This window comes from Nilaparvata lugens, chromosome 9 (assembly GCF_014356525.2).
Source record: "Nilaparvata lugens isolate BPH chromosome 9, ASM1435652v1, whole genome shotgun sequence".
Lineage (NCBI taxonomy): Eukaryota > Metazoa > Arthropoda > Insecta > Hemiptera > Delphacidae > Nilaparvata > Nilaparvata lugens.
The window spans coordinates 20,751,895-20,770,087 of record NC_052512.1 but is presented as its reverse complement, the minus strand read 5'-3'; the positions used below and the strand labels follow the sequence as shown (position 1 = coordinate 20,770,087).

The window sequence follows — 18,193 nt, the reverse complement described above, 5'->3', positions numbered from 1 at the left end:
CAACTAAGGAAATAACCAGACCAAACATTAATAATATTAATTCACAAGGATCGTGTATAGACAACATTGCCACTGATTTACATTTCAGCCGATGGGAGAGTAAAGTATTACATACAATTTTTTCAGATCATTATGCCTTGAGTCTAAAAGTTAAAATTGAAAAAAAGTCTTGTATCGATAAAAAGAAAAAAACAATACTACTAAGACAAATTAGTGCAGATAGGACAAACCTATTCCTGGCATATCTAGAATCCTTAAACTGGATTTCAGTCTATGAGCTTGATGATATTAGTCATAAAATACAAAAATTTCAAAGCTTGTTTATGGGGGCGGTTAATATGGCTTATCCGCTAGTTAAAAGGAAGATATATCAGAGTAGAGATTATAATAAATGGTATACACCTGAACTGCAAATGTTAAAAATAAAGTGTGAACAATTATTCTATTTGTATAAAGACTGCCTTAGTGACACAATAAAAGAGGAGTATAATAATAGTAAAAAGCAATATAAATTAGCAATAAAAAAAGCCAAACTTGAATTTAACAGTAAATTTATTTCAGATAGTAAAAACAAAACTAAAGCGGCTTGGGAAATAGTTAACAGACATGTTTGTAGGAATAGTAAATCTTCCAAAATTGAATGTGATATGCCAATCAATGACAAAAATAGATTTTTTATAGATAGAGTGGACAAGCAGATAGGAACCATTCCCAAGAGCAATTTTGATTCCAGCTATTATGTCAAGAAAATACCACAACCAGTTACGAAGTTCAGCTTCAGTCATGTTAAAGTTGAAGAGGTATTTGCTGCTATTAATGGAATAGGTAACAGTAACTGCTTAGATGTATATGGCTTAAACTCTTTTATTGTGAAATTAGCTGCTAATAGGGTCTCTGAAGTATTGACACACTTATTCAATAAATGTATAGACTTTGGCATATTCCCTGACGGCCTAAAAAAAGTTAAAATGATGCCTACTCATAAGAAAGGTGACAAGTCGAAAATAGAAAATTACAGACCCATTTGCATAGTGCAGATATTTTCCAAGATATTTGAAAAGCTCCTCCACAAGCAACTAGCTGAATACTTCGAAAATAGCAAATTACTATCAAAAAATCAGTACGGATTCAGAAAAAACTTGAGTACATGCGACAATGTGTTGGATCTAGTACATGATATTATAAGTAGTTTGGAACAAAAGAGAAAAGTTAATCTAAGATCCTTTGATCTGTCACGTGCATTTGACACAGTAGAGCATGGAAAATTATGTGATAAGCTATCTTACTATGGTCTTGACAGGGCAGCAGTAAATCTCATTGACTCCTATCTCAGCAACAGGCTACAATATGTAATTGAAAATGGGGAATTCTCAAGTGGTGAGATGATAAATTTCGGGGTCCCACAGGGATCTATACTGGGACCACTTCTATTTATAATCTATATAAATGACTTGCCTAATTTTATCAATGAATGTTGTAATGATAGTCACCCATACCTTTTTGCAGATGATTTAGGACTAAGAGTTAGTGGTCTTAATGAAGCTTCAATCAACACTACAACTGAGAATTGCACAACAGCAATTGAAGATTGGTGTGCTTCTAACGCTCTATGTCTTAACAAGCTTAAAACAAAGGACCTGCAATTCACTTTCAGCAGAAAATCAGAAAAACTCAGTTCCTTCAAATTTCTAGGATTAACACTTGACACCAATCTTAATTGGAAAGATCATGTTCTTGATGTATGTAGTAAGCTTGCAAAGGGAATTTTCATGTTACGTAGGTTAAGAAATATTGTAAGACATGAGGTGATGATAAATGTATATTATGCTCATATTTATAGTCATTTGGCATACGGTATTCAATTGTGGGGAAATAGCTCTATGTCACCGACACTCTTCAAGCTTCAGAAGAAAGCAATAAGAATAATTTGTCATGCGCCACCACTGGCAACTTGTAAGCCCCTTTTCTTGAACTTAAAAATGTTGACTCTTCCCTCTCTATATATATTTACATGCTTGTTATATATGAGGAAGCATGTGCACAAATATACTCTGAATGCCGAGACTCACGATTACAATACAAGAAGTAGGCTAAATATAAGGATTGACTCTCACTATTGGACTACTGCTCAGAAAAATTGGCGTTACATGACTATTAAGCTGTTTAATAAATTACCATTTGAGGTTAGAATTATGGATAAAAATCATTTTAAGTCTTTTATAAAGAAAATACTGATTGAAAAGTGTTTTTACTCTATTGAAGATTATTTGAATTCTGATTTTACAATAAGTAGAGAGAGTTAGAGTGTCTTTAAGTTTGCTACTGTTACATGTTTCTTGTATCATTTGTATAATTTTAACCTTATTCTTCTGTAATATTTTAGCTACTGTTCTGACGTTGTTATAACATTGTTAAGTGTTTTCAACAATAAAGATTTTGACTTTGACTTTGACTTTGACTATAACAGTTGTAACCTAAATTACAAATATAAGCAATTCATTGATACTCTAAGATTTTACATTAGTGTATGCTGTCCGATAAAAAAAAGTCAAAGTAAAAAGTAAATTAAACAAAGTAGATGAATGGATAACTGAAGATATCCTTACTCAAAGAAATATTGTTAGGGAAGCTTATGAGGAATTTAAATTAGTGAGGGATGTTCCGAGTGAGGTCAAATACAAATGTCTAAAGAAAAACTATGCAAAAGAAGTGAGGAAAGCTAAGTGTAAGAAAACAGCTGAAATATTAACAACTAGTACCAATTTTAACTCTGCTGTTTGGGAGGTAATTAATAGAAATAGGAGAGCAGCTCAAAAGGATACAGTTACTAATGTCCCTAGGATAATCGATGAACATGGAAATTATATGGATGATAGTATAGACATTTGTAACTTTTTCAATAAATATTATCAACAGGTTGCATATAATCTCCAAAAGTCACTGAACACTAATACTTATAATACAACTACATTAAATGCTGAGCCAATTGAAAAGGTATTTAAATTTCATCCATTATCAAGAGATGAGTTGTCAAGAATAATAAAAAATTTGAATAACAAAAAAACAGTAGGATTGGATAGGGTCTCAAGCAAAATTTTAAAAGAATGTGAAAATGAATTACTGGACCCTTTATTGCATCTCCTTAATACTTCACTAGAGCAGGGTATTTTCCCTGATGATCTGAAACAAGGAAAAATTTTGCCAATTTTCAAGAGCGGTGATTCTGAAAGAGTTGAAAATTATAGACCCATTAGTATTCTAAATGTAATAAGTAAAATTTTTGAAAGAGTAGTTTTAAATAGGTTATTGATGCACCTGGAAGAAATTAATTTCATATGTGATGAACAGCATGGGTTCCAGAAAGGGAAATCTACTAAGACTGCAATAGTATCCCTTGTTGAAAGACTAATAGATATAATAGATTCAGGTGAGAAGGCAGCCGCAATATTTCTTGATTTATCCAAAGCTTTTGATTGTGTGAACCATAGAATATTATTGGAAATACTAAAAACTGTAGGTGTGAATGGTATAGAACTAAAATGGTTTGAATCATATCTCATAGGTAGAAACCAGTGTGTTGAGCTTACCAAGGTGGATGGGAATGAAATAGTAAAAATTAAATCTCAAAAGCTGGAGGTCCAGGCTGGAGTACCTCAAGGCTCAATTCTGGGTCCCTTACTGTTTCTGTTGTATGTGAACCAATTACCAAAAGAGTTAAAAGATCACAGAGCTCTGTTGTTTGCTGATGACACATCGCTTATCTTTAACAATTATTTATTAGATAGTCTAGAAATAAATGCGTTTACTGGAGTACAGTCAATTGTCCAATTCTTGAAGCAAAGGCAATTAACAATAAATAGTAAGAAATGTCAATTCCTACAATTCAAAAGTAAATATAATTCAGTAGAGGATAGAGAAATAAATGTGTTTGTAGAGGAAAATGAATTAGACCAAGAAGAGAAAGTAGCATTCTTGGGAATTTTATTGGACAGGAAATTAACATGGCATCCTTACATTGAGAGGATATGTAATAATATATCATCTGGGGTATTTGTCCTGTGGCAGCTTGCTAGGCTGAATGATAAAAAACTACTGTTAACTGCTTACCATGGACTTATACTATCTCATATTAGGTATGCTATTTTAGTATGGGGTAATTCATCTCAACAAAATATGGACAGAGTGTTTAAGATTCAAAAGAAGGCACTCAGATGTATAGAGAAAGTGAATAGGTTAGACTCTTGTAGGCCTTTATTTAAAAAGCTTGGTCTATTAACTGTGCCATCTTTGTATGTATATGAAGCATGTGAAAAAGAGTGGTGTGATCCAGAATTCAGATGTTCATGAGTATAATACGCGAAACAGAGCAGATTATCATATAATGGGTCACAATAGTAGGTTATTTGAACAAAAACCAGATTATATTGGTAGGAAATTTTATAACAAGCTACCTCAAATCTTGAAAAGTAATGATGATTTGAAGATTTTCAAAAAGCAAATGAAAAAATATTTAGTTGATAAAGCTTTTTATAGTGTACAAGAATTCCTTTCAAACCTAAACTAGGTTGAACTACTAGTGTTAGAATTATTATGTAATAACATGACTTGTCTTATACTCCATGACTGGAGTCTTTAGGACGTAATCTAAAAAAAAAAAAAAAAAAAAAAAAATTTCAACGAGTCAACGTCTTCCTTCAAAGATTTAATTTCCTCCTTGCAACTGACAAGTTCGTTCTTAAACGAATCGAACTCATCAGACATGAATTCTATAGAGACTTTCATAGAATAAAAATCCTCTTTTGAAAGTAGGAGACAGTTCAGCACTTATAATTTCTCTCACGACATTAGAAATAGCCTGTAAATCCAATTGAGAAAGCGATTGTCTGTTATCAGTAGCCGTTGCCCTTGAGCCATCCTCGCCGGCAGAAAGACGATGACTGTACTGCCGCTGACGCAGCGATAGCCGACGATGCGCCCGACCCTGTTTTACAAGTTATGCACTTCCACTTGGCCTTATTTTCAATGGACATTTTTCGAAAATTAGACTCTTTCATTAATTGACACAAAAAATGGCATTTTGTGTTACACGAGTTACATGTTAAAAAGTCCTGTTTAGGAGCATCCGTATCACACTTCAAACACAACCGGTGAACTAAAATTTTCTTTGATTGATAATAATCATTTCAACTGCAAGCAATGAGAAATGTAGTAAACACACATTATAACATTCGAATTTTGAGGTTAAATAATCACCATTTCAAGTGAATCAGTCCAGTAGTTCAGACGTGATGATACGTCAAACATAATTTTCCCATCCTCTACACGTGTATACGTGTTCAAGCCTGTTCTTTCATTTATTATAGTATCGAAGATGATAGATAGGTGGATGATATATCCATCTTTCTATCATTTTTATACTATAATAAAGGAAATTAATGAGAATAAATTTTGAAACGTTTAGGATATCGATGTGCGGTTTTCACCATACCTTTTCTCTGGAAATCCTGTATGAGAATCATGTATCATATGACCACCTTTCAATTAAAAAAAGAAGTTGGATTCAAAATGGCGGAAAAAATTTGGGTGCGACGGAAAACCTGTTTTTATCATTCGAAAAGGATCCCCAATCTAATACCTATCTTCTAATTTCCCTTTTAAGAGAATGTTCTGCTGCTTCCTTACAACTGAAAGCATGACAAATAATTGAAACTTGACAAAGTGAAAACTTGATGTAATCAAATCTTGAAGAATTTAAAATAGGTTTATAACCATTCTCGGTTAATCTTCGTCCTTTTGCGACAGTTGAGATTTTCGGCCAAATGAGATTACTATTAAAACTTTTCGATCATTTGGGATTCGACCATTTGGGAAAGTATGAGTTTCAATTCTACCATTTGGGATTCTTCAATTTTCGATCTTTTGCGACAAAATAATAATTTCGATCAAATGGGAATCGGTCATTTGGCATGCCACCAAACTTGTACTTTCCCAAATGGTCGAATCCCAAATGATCGAAAAGTTTTAATAGTAATCCCATTTGGCCGAAAATCTCAACTATCGCAAAAGGTCGAAGATTTGATTTTCCCATCTAACCGATTCTCGAACAGTCGAATCCCATTTGATAGAAAAATGTTGTAGTTTGTCGCAATTGATCGAATCTCATCGGCTAGATGGGATTCGATTATATGGGAAAGTATACTTTTCGACCTTTTGGGATTCGGTCAGATGGGACCCCACGCATGTATCCAAATAATATATGAAAAATCAGAACTACAATATAAATTGCAAGCACACCCCCTTTTTCTTATGTCTATATTGACTGGACTATATAGCAAGCGTTGGTTTTTCTTGAAGAAACAGCATAGAGCATAGTAAATTGATGAAATGCCAGATGTAAAATTTCGAGTTCAGCTAGAAAATTAGTTTGGTACAAACATGTATTATTATTTACCTTTGTTTTAAAATGGTTTACGGTTTTTTTATTGAGGTGTGCGGTATCTTTTCAAACACCTTTCCTAACACTGTCAAACTTTTTTATATATTTATAGCACCTAGTTAAAGACTAATAAGCTATTCTATTTAAATTGATACGATTTTTTGTGAAGGTAAACCCATTGGTTAAGTCTTCTGTATTGGTCAAGGATTAAATTATTACTTATTTGTATATCTAGAGTGAAAAGTACTGTTTTTTCTCCCTGAGGGAAAAGTTTGAAGCCCGAGGCAAAGCCGATGGCAACAATTTTCAAGAGGGAGAAAAAACATTTTTCACTCGTGATATACACAACATTTTTCCTCCATCTACATTTTTATAAAAACTGCAAATAAAATAATTTAAAAAAACATACGTGACCCAACAATGTGTTACAACATAATCTAAAAAGTAAACAGAAACAGCTGGCTTGTAATCACAGTTCTCCGCGGACAGTGCTATCTGTCAGCAAAAGTTGTAACAACAATGGCCGCCACAACTACAGCTATGATAAAGTTCCCGTTTCAGATTTGATTAGTTGATGAGGAATATTCGTTGGCTGGTATTTTGAATAACATGGAAAAAAATATACATTTTTTTAGTATACTGATATGAAGTTTGTAATAATATTGCAGCATACAAACATAAATTTCATATATTGATCAAATGTCTGATTGAGGTATTGAATTTAGTTGGTTTAATGACTACTCTATATGCTTCCTCATCTGAGCTTAGACCTTCTAACCTATTTCAAATGTACGTTTTTAAAATAGAGATGCTTCCCATGTGATTTAAATGGAGTCACTTTTACGCTCTAGGGTGTTTTCCTTTTTTTTCCGCCCGATAGCGAAAAAGAAACACTTTAGTATTATGTTCCAGGGAGTAAAGTAAGCACTTTAGACAGGAGGTGGAGGAAAAGGTTATTTTTCACTTAAAATGATACAGTATTCTGCTTTTACACTTCCATTTGAACACTTTAGCACTTGACTAATTCGTGTGGCTTTCTGCGTTGTAGTCTTCTTACTCCATGCACGTTGAGCAGCTCGATTGCATCCACGTTCACATGTTGATGAAGTCTTTCCTCATGTTTTTCTGCAAATCTTTGGATTTCACTGATGACTGTCGCCGCTCCCAGGTGAAAGGAGCATGTGAAGAAGAAAAGAGAACAACTTGGCATAAAATTCAAGAAAATGTACTGGCTACTTGGGAGGACATCAAAGTTGTCAAATTATAACAAATTGCTTCTATACAAGCAGATTCTCAAGCCGGTGTGGAACTATGGAATTCAACTGTCAAACTGTTCTTGATTTTGACAATCTCTGGTGCTGAATTCAATTAAATTCAATTTGAATTCTCAATTCAATTAAAAAAAGTTTTTTATTCCCCATAAAAACAAAACAATATGATTCACAATCTGCTGTCAGTTCTACATACTCTTACAAGAACTCATACATGAGAATAATACTTTTGTACATAAAAAACTCAAACAAAATAGTTGAAATTAAATCCTCAAAGAATATAGTATAGATAGTTGAAAGTGATCCTCAGTAAATCTTTATCTTAGTTTTAATCATGATTGAGATTCATAACTCATCAGGATTGAATTCATCAGGAAATAGTCGTGAACCGACAGTGCTTTATTCAGGAATGATCTTCAAATGGACCTGAGGTCTGTGTGTGAAGACTAGTTATTCCGATTGCCAATCCGTTTGGAAGATTTCGAGTAATGATTCAGATTTTTGTAAGTTAAACATTCACAGAATAAGGATTGAATTTTTTTAATAGATAATACAGTAAATGTGAGGGGTATTGATAACATTATACTAGAATATCGGGGCACCGAGCTTCGCTCGTTATTTATTTATTGATAAACAGAACACAATTCTTCAAAATGATTGGGGAAGGACAAACAGGCACAGCCTAAAACTGTTTCTTCCCCGAATTTTGATTTATACACTATAAATGGTCCAAAAAGTAGGTTATGTTTCTTACACTTGAATTCTGGTCCAATTTTAAGTCAAAATATTTAAAAACAGAAAAGTTCTAATTTAGATTGTTTACAAACCAAATTGAATAACAAAATAACACTCAGCACTAATCACTTAGAACTGTAAAATAATGATTAATTTTGAATATTATGATATACTGTAATTTCGAGTGATAAACCATGTCATGTCAACAAATCAGATTATTTTGATAACATTTCTAGATAATATTTCTCGCGAGATACGGTAAGCTGATTAAATGATTACATAGCTGATCTCCCACACAGGCACACGCATCTTCTGTTATCGACAGACGACGAAATTATCATCAGTTCTTTCAAGGATGATTTATCCTTTTAATGTCCTTCAGCGAGTTTTCTCAGGGATGAGACATAGTGCAAATGAATTTGTATATCATAAACCTACTATGTTCCAAATTTCGTTAAAATCGTTAGAGCCGTTTTCGAGATCCATTGAACAACCCTCTACTGCCTACATTATTAAATTTGAAAGAGAAAAAAATAATTTCAGTATTATTAACCTTACATATATTAGTTTTGATTGTCCTGACATTTTTTTTTCAATTTTCCTTCAAAGGGGGCTCCCAGGAGGGAGCGTGACTTGAGAGTCACAATGGCCCTCAGTGGTCTGAGTGCAAACAAACAGTTAGATAGTGACAGACAACTTCCATTACTATTTTCTTGAATATCAGAGTCCCGTAAATCAAATTCAATGGATAATATTATATAATAATATTATTACTAATATTATAATGATACTACTTACTATTTACTTAATATTACTTACTTCATTGAAACCAAAAAAAGTTTTTAGCCAAGTTTAGTTGTAAATCAGACATACATTTCCCTGTGATCTGATTTAGAACTAGCCTGTTGTATTATATTCACCTACAAGGATATTATTGTAATGAAATGTGCTATTTGGGAGACCAAATAACAAAATAGTAGAGTACGCAAGAAAAAGTGGAAAATATAATGAGTAAATATGTACAAATATCTTTAAAAAATGCATGGATCAATTGTTATGGAATGTATAAAAACAGTTCTTGTCAGGTGTGAAGCACAAATGCACCAGGCATTTTTGACAAAACACTTTTGGTGCTGCATTGCACTGTGGTATTTTGCACCTTTCCCTCTTCTTCGAAAACATTGGCCAATGTCCTACTTCGTCCATTCGAATCTCCTTCTGTGGAACTGGAGCCATGGGTCCTCGTTTTGCCTTCTCCTTGAATTCTTTCTCCAGACTACAGCTGGGCCTTCCTCTCTTCTTTGATGATACACTTTTGCCTTGTTGACACAAAGCATCAGCAACTTGAGCCTTGAATTGAAGGAGGCTGAGATGCTTCTCAGACCCCAAATGTAGTGTTCTATGATGCCTCCTATACATGAGCCATGAGTTGACCAACGTTTGGTCCATGAGGTGAAAATAAATTCGCATGCACCACTTTTTTGATCGGATCTCAGTACGGTAGAGTGAGATCAGAGAGTCCAGCAAATCAACCCCACCCATACTTTTATTATAGATCGAAACAATACTGGGACAAACTAAATCAATTTTGTTTTTTTGTTTAGCATCATATCGTTTCACTTGCTGCTCCGGATACGTCCCAACAAATGAACTGAGCAAATGTACTGATTTATTGTCGTACCATTCCACTGCACTAAGCCGGATACTGCCATCAACTACTGCTGTTTTCTCCTCCATTGCTCCTCTGTCCTTCTTCTTCATTATTTTGTCGTCTGTAAATTTGCATCCTTGTAATCTGTTTGGGCGCACAGTCCCTACACATTCGATGCCCATTTTGCACAAGATTATTACAAGACTAGTTCCAGTGAACCAATTATCAAAAAACAGTTTATGGTTCATATTTTTAGGAATTATTGAACTCAACCGAAGCACAACGTTGCCACTGGCGCCTATATCTGGCAGGAAACGGGGTTGTATTACCTTCCCAGTATAAAATTCAAAATTGTACACAATACCTTTATCATCACACAAAAGAAAGCACTTATATCCCCACTTCTTTGGTTTTTTCTGCACATACACCTTTGGAGAATGTTTGCCTTTAAAAGGTATCATCTGTTCATCAACTGATAATTTCTCATCCATTTCAATTGCCTGGAATTTTTCTAGTAGAGCATCAATAAAGGGACGCAACTTATATAGTTTATCTTCTGAGCCATTGAGAAAGCATTGTTATTAAAATTAAGATTATTTTTTATGGTTTCCACATTGTCCTTGACATTAGATCAGCTATTTTGGGTAGTTGAGTTTCAGCTTGCCAATACATGCGCGTGTGTGGTAAACCATAGATACTCATATGAAAACAGGTACCTATAAATTGTTCTAATAAATTTCTGTCCAGCTCCAGTGGTTTATTGGTATTTTTCTGAAGAGCATAAATTTTTGATTCTTCAACTATTCTATCCAGAGTGGTGTTGTCTACAAAGTCTCTGAAATAGTTGATTGGTTCCTTTAGGGGTTCATCAATTTGAGGTGGAGTTGACTTCCACTTGGGGACCGGTCTGCAAAGTCTTGATGTGGGATTTTTCCAAGTGAGAGGAGTAAATATAAATTCTTCATTGCCTTCTTCTTCTGGATTTGTAGCTGCTGATTCTTCTCTTTCTTCTGCATTGTCTGTTGCCTCATGAGTTTCTGCTGGTTCGTCAGGTTCTGCTTCTAAAACTGTTTCTTCATTACTTTCATTGTCACTTTCACTTAAATATTCATCATCAGAACTAAGGAATTCCAGTTGTCTAGTAACAACCTCTTCAGTCAAATCCTTACCTGCCCAATTCATAATTATTTACTTCATAATTCTATTGCATTGCAGCACAAACGACACACATTTTTCACTCAGACCAAATAACCTCACTTTCTTCTCCAACTTGCTGTTGTAGTGTTGTCAGCTGTGATTAGAAGTTACAAACCAGTATCAAGTCATATAAAACTACTGAATCAGAATTTTAGCATTTTTATGTAATTTTTATAAATTTCATAATATTCTGAGATAGTCTTAATGTTCTGAGACTTCTAGCTCGATAGATAACAAGAACTTGCATGTTGATTGTGACCGTGTTGTTGGCTTTTCGAATTCTAAGCAGCGCCTGCCGGTGCCGGTAAGCTCGGGTCGACAAACATCGAGACCAGGCCGATCGACTGGCTGGAAAAAGTCGACAGATACTGTCGATCTTTCTAACAATGATCAATCTGTCTGCGATACTGTGAATCAACTTGAGAATCAGCGACCAAGTGTCAATCAGGCTGAAGACCTGACTTTAGTAAATCTAAATAGATCTAGCAATCTAAATTCTTGTAACGTGAATGATAGCATTGATAATGTTCAAACTCATGCTAAAATCAATGACACAAACTCTAATAGTTTGACCAAGTGGGTAAAAGTTGACGACACAAACGGATCGAACAAGTGGGTAAAATCGACTTCTACTATCGATGTCGTTACTGTTGACACTTCAAACAATCGACTTACTGAACAAGTTGACTTTGACAATTCGGCTGTTGAGGTTAGGCGTGATTTCACACCTACGGTGACTGTAAATAATGATTTTAATGTGACAAACAACAACGCATGGTCTGATGTTGTAAAGAGATCAAGGAAAGCTAAAATGACTATTCCTGTAAGTACAGGACAACCGTCCACGAGTGCCAAATTGAAATGTGACGTAAGTAAGAATTCGATTACTAAAAATTCAATTGCTGTAAATCAAAAAACTGCAAGTAGGCTTGCTAAAAAAGGTATGATTATAGGTACATCTGAGCATGAATCTAGTCTCCTGTCAGCAGGTAATAAGAGAGCATGGTTTTATGTAGGTAGAGTGAAAAGTGATGTTAGTGTTGACACAGTAAGAGAGTTTATCGTGAAATCCTTTCCGGGATCAGACCCAGTAGTTGAAAAATTACCAAGCAAAGGTGTAAATGCAAGTTTCAAATTTGGAATTAATTTTGATAAGAGGGCGGAAATCATGACTAGCTCTGTTTGGCCAAAAAACCTAGTCTTGAAGCGTTTTTTATTCAGGAGAGACTCCAAGAAGACAGTCAGCTAGCTAGTACAAACGGATCTGACTTGAAAACTGTACAAATTGTAAATAAAATTCTCAAGTTTGTCTATGTGAATGTTCAATGTCTTAGAACCAAATTTAATTTAGTGTCTCTATTTGTTGACAATGTATGTCCTGATATTTTGTGTTTGAGTGAGCATCATTTGGTGCAGTCTGAAACCAATCACTACAACTCCATTTCTCATTTGAGTCTGGCAGCTGTTTATGCTAGGACAAATCACAAAAATGGTGGTGCTGCTATTTATGTTAACAAAAATTTGGATTACAAACCTATTGATGTAACACAATACTGTGTTGAATTTGAAATTGAATTGGCTTGTGTGGAACTCAGTGCTTTGTCCATTATAGTGGTCTCTGTCTACCGTGCTCCAAGTGGAAACCTGGATAAATTCTTCGATTTGTTGGATGGATGCTTGGTGTTCTTGTCTAGGCTGGGCAGGCGGATGATACTGGGAGGAGACATGAACATACATCTGCAAGTTGAGGATGAAAAGTACTCTATCTTCAAGTATCTTCTCCAGAGTCATGGTCTATTTATCACAAACCGTGAACCGACTCGTGGTAGCTCCTGCTTGGACACAATTGCAACATCCTTGAACACCTGGGAATATGAAGTGACTGTTGTTGATCCAGTTATTGCTGACCATGATGCAGTTGTGATGGACCTGCACCTGGGGCTGGTGAGTGATTCTGGAGCTGGGCAGCCTGATACTGGACCAATCACATATCGTACTATCAGGGCAGACCGACTGCCTCTCTTCAAGGCTGCTCTTGATGGTGTTGACTGGAGCAATGTTCTGAACTGTTATCAGCCAGAGAACGCATTTGGTGTTTTCTTTGAGTCTTTTATGGATGTGTTCAACAGTCATTTTCCTTTAAAAGCCAGAACTTCCAGGAAATTTGCAAGGAATCATGGAAAGTCTGTAAAGATTCTCAATGACAAATCCTGGTACACACCAAGGCTGGCACAAATCAGAAATTTGATTGTTGCTCTCCATGCGAGGATGGGGCTCATTGATGATGAGGGGGACAGACTTCATCTCCGCAACCAGTACCTGAGAGCAAAGAGCATTTATCGAGCTGAGGTTGATGCTGCTAAAAGGGCGGCCAACATGTCAAAAATTGAATCTGCAGGAAACCCATGTAAAGCTGCCTGGGACCTCATAAACCAGATCTCCAAAGATTGTTCGAGACCTAAATGTAAAGCTACACCGGATGAATTCAACAGCTTTTTTATTGGTGAGGTGGAAAAGATAGTTGCTTCCATGAATGATGTGAGATACAATGCTCCTGGTTACAATAACAACCGAGTGAAGTTAGAACGGTGGAAGGAGGTCAGACCTGCGGATGTTGTTCGTGTTATTCGCGGCTTCAAGAACTCCCACAGTCCTGACGTCCATGGAGTTACAGTTGGTGTGCTGAAGTGTGTTGCGGATGGGATTGCTCTTCCCCTGTCTCATGTGCTCAATGTCTGTATGCGACATGGCTGTTTTCCTGATGTCCTGAAGTTATCCCGCACGATTCCAGTCTTCAAAAAGGGTGACCCTGAGTCTATGAACAACTATAGACCTATATCAATCATTCCTGTATTGGGTAAGGTGTTTGAGGTCCTAATGAAGGAGCAACTTGTGTTCCACTTCGAGAGAAATAATCTTTTTTCTGACGCACAGCATGGCTTTAGAAGTGGAAGGTCTACGTTTACAGCTGTCTCAGAGATGATTGATTTTATTGTTAAAGCCTTTGAGGAGAGAGATCTTGTTCACCTGGTCCTTGCTGATCTGAGTAAGGCATTTGATTGCGTGCCTCATGGAATTCTTCTTGAGAAGCTTGCTGGGTATGGACTGGGTGGTGAGGTGCTTGTGACCCTCAGATCCTACTTGACTGGAAGGAAGCAGATCATATCCATTGGAGGTGCTCTCTCACAGCCTATGCAGGTGGATCATGGTGTGCCACAGGGATCGGTGATGGGCCCACTACTCTTCCTGGTCATGATCAATGATCTTGGGCTTCTTGGACCGGTGCTGATGTTTGCGGATGACACCACAATTTACTCTAGGGGGCGGACGGTTGAACAAGCTGGCTTGCAGGCTCAGCAAGTTTTTGATGATGCCAAGCAGTGGTTTGAGAGAAACAGACTCTGCTTGAATGAGGGGAAGACTCAGCAACTGGTTTGTGGACTTCGCAGCCTTGCTGACTCTGCCCATAAATCAGTGGTGAAACTCCTGGGATTTGTCATTGACTCAAAATTGACATGGGCAGGCCATATTGATGGAGTTTGCACCAGGCTGGCACGAGTAATCTACTTGCTGCGTAGACTCAGAGCCCTTCTCAGCAGGAAAGATATGGTGATGGTATACTTTGCCCTTTTCCATTCCCATCTGCTGTATGGACTCCTGCTGTGGGGGCATGCAGCGGGCTGCAGGAGTGTGCTGATGCTCCAGAAGAAAGCACTTCGAGTGATCACCTCAGCAGGGCATCGTGAGCACTGTAGGCCTATCTTCATTGACCTGGGCATCCTTACGGTCTTCAACCAGTACATACTGTTGAGTCTGTTGCATGTTAAGGACACCGAGGGCAGTCATGTGCTGAGGGCTGATCGTCATGTGCACGCTACAAGGAGGAGACTTGACATTGACATACCTCGCTGCAGAACCAACAAGAGAAAAGACTCCTTCCCAATATTTGCACTGCGCCTATACAATGACCTGCCTGCTGGTGTGAAGAACCTGCAGGGTATTGCTTTTAAAAACCGAGTTGAGATCTGGCTGAAGAGGAACCCATTCTACTCAGTCAATGAGTATTTTAATGCTCACAAGGACAATATAGTTTGACCTGTCATCTTACCATTCGACGCCATCTATCCAGTTCCCTGGTCATGGATGTAGAAGGAGGAATTAAGTCAGTAATTTTTATTTTAGCGGAATATTTAATTGAAGAATATAATTTACTTATATAGTATGGCTGTCAGCTGTTCACTCAATGTCCCGGGAAGATGATTTTTGAAACAGAAGTTCTATAAATTGTCAACAGATAGCACTAAATTTCTTTCAGCCAGTCAACCATTTGTATCTTGGGAGTCACTCTGAGCAGTTACTGATAGTGATAATATCACATAACTAATATTATCCGTTCTCAAACGGCTTGTGACTTGAAAGTCACATGTGGCAGTAGAGGGTAACCAGATATAAAAATATAAACAGACATACATAAATTGCTCGGTTAATATAATAGGATATTAAAAATAGCGACAGTTACAATAATATGATGATGATTGTGTTTAATAGCACAATGTCAAAGGGTATTGGTACGCAGACCTGTTGTCTGGATGATGATGACTGATCCACAAGAAACAATTCTTTTATTGATACAATGAATAAATTGTTGATTAATGATGTTGCAGATGAGTTCAACCGTATGTGCCCGCAAGGCAGGGGTCGATTGGAGTCCGGGGAGGATCTGAACGAATGCTCGTTCATGCCAAACGCATGCGACGGCGGTGATTGCATCAACACAGACGGCTCATTCAGATGCGAATGTCCCACTGGATACATTCTCGACTCTACTGGCAAGCGATGTATTGGTTAGTACTATTCATACATTCATTTATTAATAATATCGGGGCACCGAGCTTCGCTCCGGAGTACAAAAGCATAGAAGCCTAAAATCATAGTTAATAAGTATTTATTGATAACCGAACACAATTCTTTAAAATGATTGGGGAAGGACCAACAGGCACAGCCCAAAACTGTTTCTTCCCTGAATTTTTACACTAAAAATAGTCCATAAAGTAGGCTAGGTTCCATACACTTGAATTCAGGTCCAATTTCCAGTCCAAACATTTGAAAACAGAAAAGTTCGAATTTAGATTGTTTACAAATCAAATTGAATAACAAAATAACAATCAATAATCACTTAAAACTGTAAAATAATGATTAATTTTGAAAATTTTGATATACTATATTTGCTACAATATTTGTTAATATAAATAAAAAGTAATGGATCTTGAATAAAATAATATCGTTGCTAATGTCAACAAATCAGATATTTTGATCAAGTCGGTTAAAATTTCTAGATAATATTTCTTATGAGATAAGCTGATTGATTGCAATAGTTCAACAGCTGAACAAAATTCTGTCTCACTCCCACACACGCACTCGCATCTTCCATTATCGTCAGATGACGAAATCATCATCTGTTTCTCCAAGGATGAATAATTATTATCCTTTTCATGTCCTTCAGCGAGTTTTCCCAGGAATGAGACCTAGTGCAATCGAATTTTTATATCATAAACCTATTTATAAATTTTATATTTCGTGGAAATCGTTAGATCCGTTTTCGAGATCCGTTCGACATAAATAAATACCGAAATAAATAAATATATACAGAAATTGCTCGCTTAATATAATAGGATATGTACATGCACATGTCGTTTCAGTACGAGGGCTATTCACAAAGTAAAACAAACGTTTGCATGATTGTGACGCCGCTAGTCAGACCAGTAATACGGGTTTTGTGAATCAGAAACCTAAAACCGATTGAAATTTATTGCCAGTTGTACAGAATGTACTGAAACGACATTATAAATAAAAGTTGGGTCCGGAGATTGTGTACACTGTTCAAAAATTTCGCACTATAGTGAGGTCCACGTTATAATGGCAGTGGAGAAAGATAGGAGAAAAACGTTTCCGATCCTCAGTCTTGTCAATGCCTTCTATAGACGGTAGCTGATACAGGTTTATTGATGTAATATTAATTGTTCATTCTCGTTTAAATTAATCAATTATATTTTATCTAGCAAGAAATTATATGCTTCAATAATTTCACAATGAATTTTCATAATTAGGATGAAATATTTTGTTAATTAACTATTAATTCTAAATTTTTAAAAGACGATTTGGCAACAGAGCAAAGCGAGAAAGAGATAGCGCTATCTGCTTTGTTGAATGATAGACAAGGATAGCAATACCATTGCTAATGAAACCTGCTATTATAACGTGGACCTCACTACATGTTTCATGACGAGGAGAGGAGTGGACGATCGAGTGTTGTCACATATGAACTGGTTGCCAAAGTCGATCAGTTCAGACCTTGCTCCAAGTGACTTTCAATTGTTGCCGAAAATGAAGGCTTGGTTAACAGAACAGCGCTTCGGTGACGACAAGGAGTTGCAGTTGTGAGTGACTGGGTGGCTGACGTCACAGGTGGTGTAATTCTATGACAAGGCAATTTCAAAGCTCGTTCACCTTTATGATTAGTGCCTCATTATTTTTGTTGACTATGTAGAAAAATAGTATTTTTTCTGCTTTTTAAAATTTATATATTACAATGTATTTATTCATCTATTTATTTGTTGATACAATATTACAAATCATATGAGTATGATCAGGAAAGAACAACTGGTATAACCCAATACCATTCTGTTCCCAAATTTTGATAAAGAATAACAAGTCCAAGAATCTGGTGTGGCGCACTCACACAACTTTCCTTGTCGTTAAGGAGAGGGGAGGAGGTACTCTCTTCGACCACGTGGAAGAACTTCCAAACACACGCAGGAGTCAGTGTAGCTAAAACTGCGCTCCAAGGATGTCATTTGTTATAATGGCGAAACAAATTTCAATTTCATGTGAGTGTAATGGAAA

At 36.2% G+C, this 18,193-nt stretch overlaps 1 protein-coding gene across 1 annotated transcript in view; it reads left to right on the top strand.

Annotated features, from left to right (window-relative positions):
• Nucleotides 1-18,193, top strand: part of LOC111058703 (fibrillin-2) — a 341,293-nt gene that overhangs the window by 232,732 nt on the left and 90,368 nt on the right. Inside the window, 1 exon segment of the mRNA XM_039435620.1 lies at nt 15,955-16,134. Coding sequence (XP_039291554.1) covers nt 15,955-16,134 — 180 coding nt within the window.